We start from the raw sequence: 1,476 nt of genomic DNA, 5'->3' as shown, positions 1-1,476 counted from the left end.
ATATGTATATATGTACATACATATATATAATATACAGTATATATATATATATATATATATATATATATATATATATATATATACATATATATATATACATATATTTAAATATATATATATATATATACATATATATATATATATATATATATATATATATATATATCTATATATATAAATTTATATATATATATATATATATATATATATATATATATATATATATATATATATATATATATATATATATATTTAAATATATATATATATAAATTTATATATATATATATGTATATATATTTTTAAATATATATATATATAAATTTATATATATATATATATATATATTTATATATATATATATATATATATATATATATATATATATATATATATATATATATATATATACATATATACTGTATATATACTGTATATTTTATATATACATATATACATATATATATATATATATATATATATATATATATATATATATATATATATATATATGTATATATATATATATATATATATATATATATATATATATATATATATATATATATATAGTTGAAGATGGCAAAATGTTGGCTCCTGTGAATTGTACACTGCTTAAGAAATATATATATCTGATCACAAAAGTTTTCCTTAATCTCTCTTTGATTCTATATTCCTTTTTTTCTGAATTTCATTCTTTTGTTTACAGAATTTGAAGTGACGGGGTAGAGGAATCTACCAAATCTCCTCCGTGTTTGCGGTGAATGTTTGTGTTTGATATAGACTTTTTCAATCTACAAAATGAAGCCATCCTCCAGCAAACGACAGAAAACAGAGTAAGTAGTTAATTCTCCTCTTTCATCAATTTCTTTCTGCTTTATAGTATCCAAAATTTATATTTTAAATCAGTGGTATGATATATATATATATATACATATATATATATATATATATATATATATATATTTATATATATATATATATATATGTATATGTGTGTATATAAATATATATATATATATATATATATATATATATATATATATATATATATATATATATATATATATATATATATACAGATATATAAATATGTATAAGCATATAAATATATATATATATATATATATATATATATATATATATATATATATATATATATATAAATATATATATATATATATATATATAAATATATATATATACAGATATATAAATATGTATAAGCATATAAATATATATATATATATATATATATATATATATATATATATATATATATATATACATATATATATATTTAAATATACAATATATATATATATATTTATATATATATATATATATATATATATATATATATATATATGATATATATATATATATATATGTATATATATATATATATATATATATATATGTATATATATATATATATATATATATATATATATATATATATATATATATAAATAT

General features: G+C 10.3%; 1 protein-coding gene across 1 annotated transcript in view; it reads left to right on the top strand.

The window, feature by feature from the left end:
• Positions 1-708: 708 nt before the first annotated feature.
• LOC137633734 (uncharacterized) overlaps positions 709-1,476 on the top strand; it is a 17,478-nt gene continuing 16,710 nt past the window's right edge. The window contains exon 1 of the mRNA XM_068365980.1: positions 709-836. Within this exon, the coding sequence (XP_068222081.1) occupies positions 802-836 (35 nt within the window). The 5' untranslated portion in view covers positions 709-801. The remainder of the gene's footprint in view (positions 837-1,476) is intronic.

The sequence above is a fragment of the Palaemon carinicauda genome, chromosome 43 (genome assembly GCF_036898095.1).
Source record: "Palaemon carinicauda isolate YSFRI2023 chromosome 43, ASM3689809v2, whole genome shotgun sequence".
NCBI lineage: Eukaryota > Metazoa > Arthropoda > Malacostraca > Decapoda > Palaemonidae > Palaemon > Palaemon carinicauda.
The sequence above is the reverse complement of the archived record's forward strand: the minus strand, read 5'-3'. Positions and strand labels throughout refer to the sequence as shown.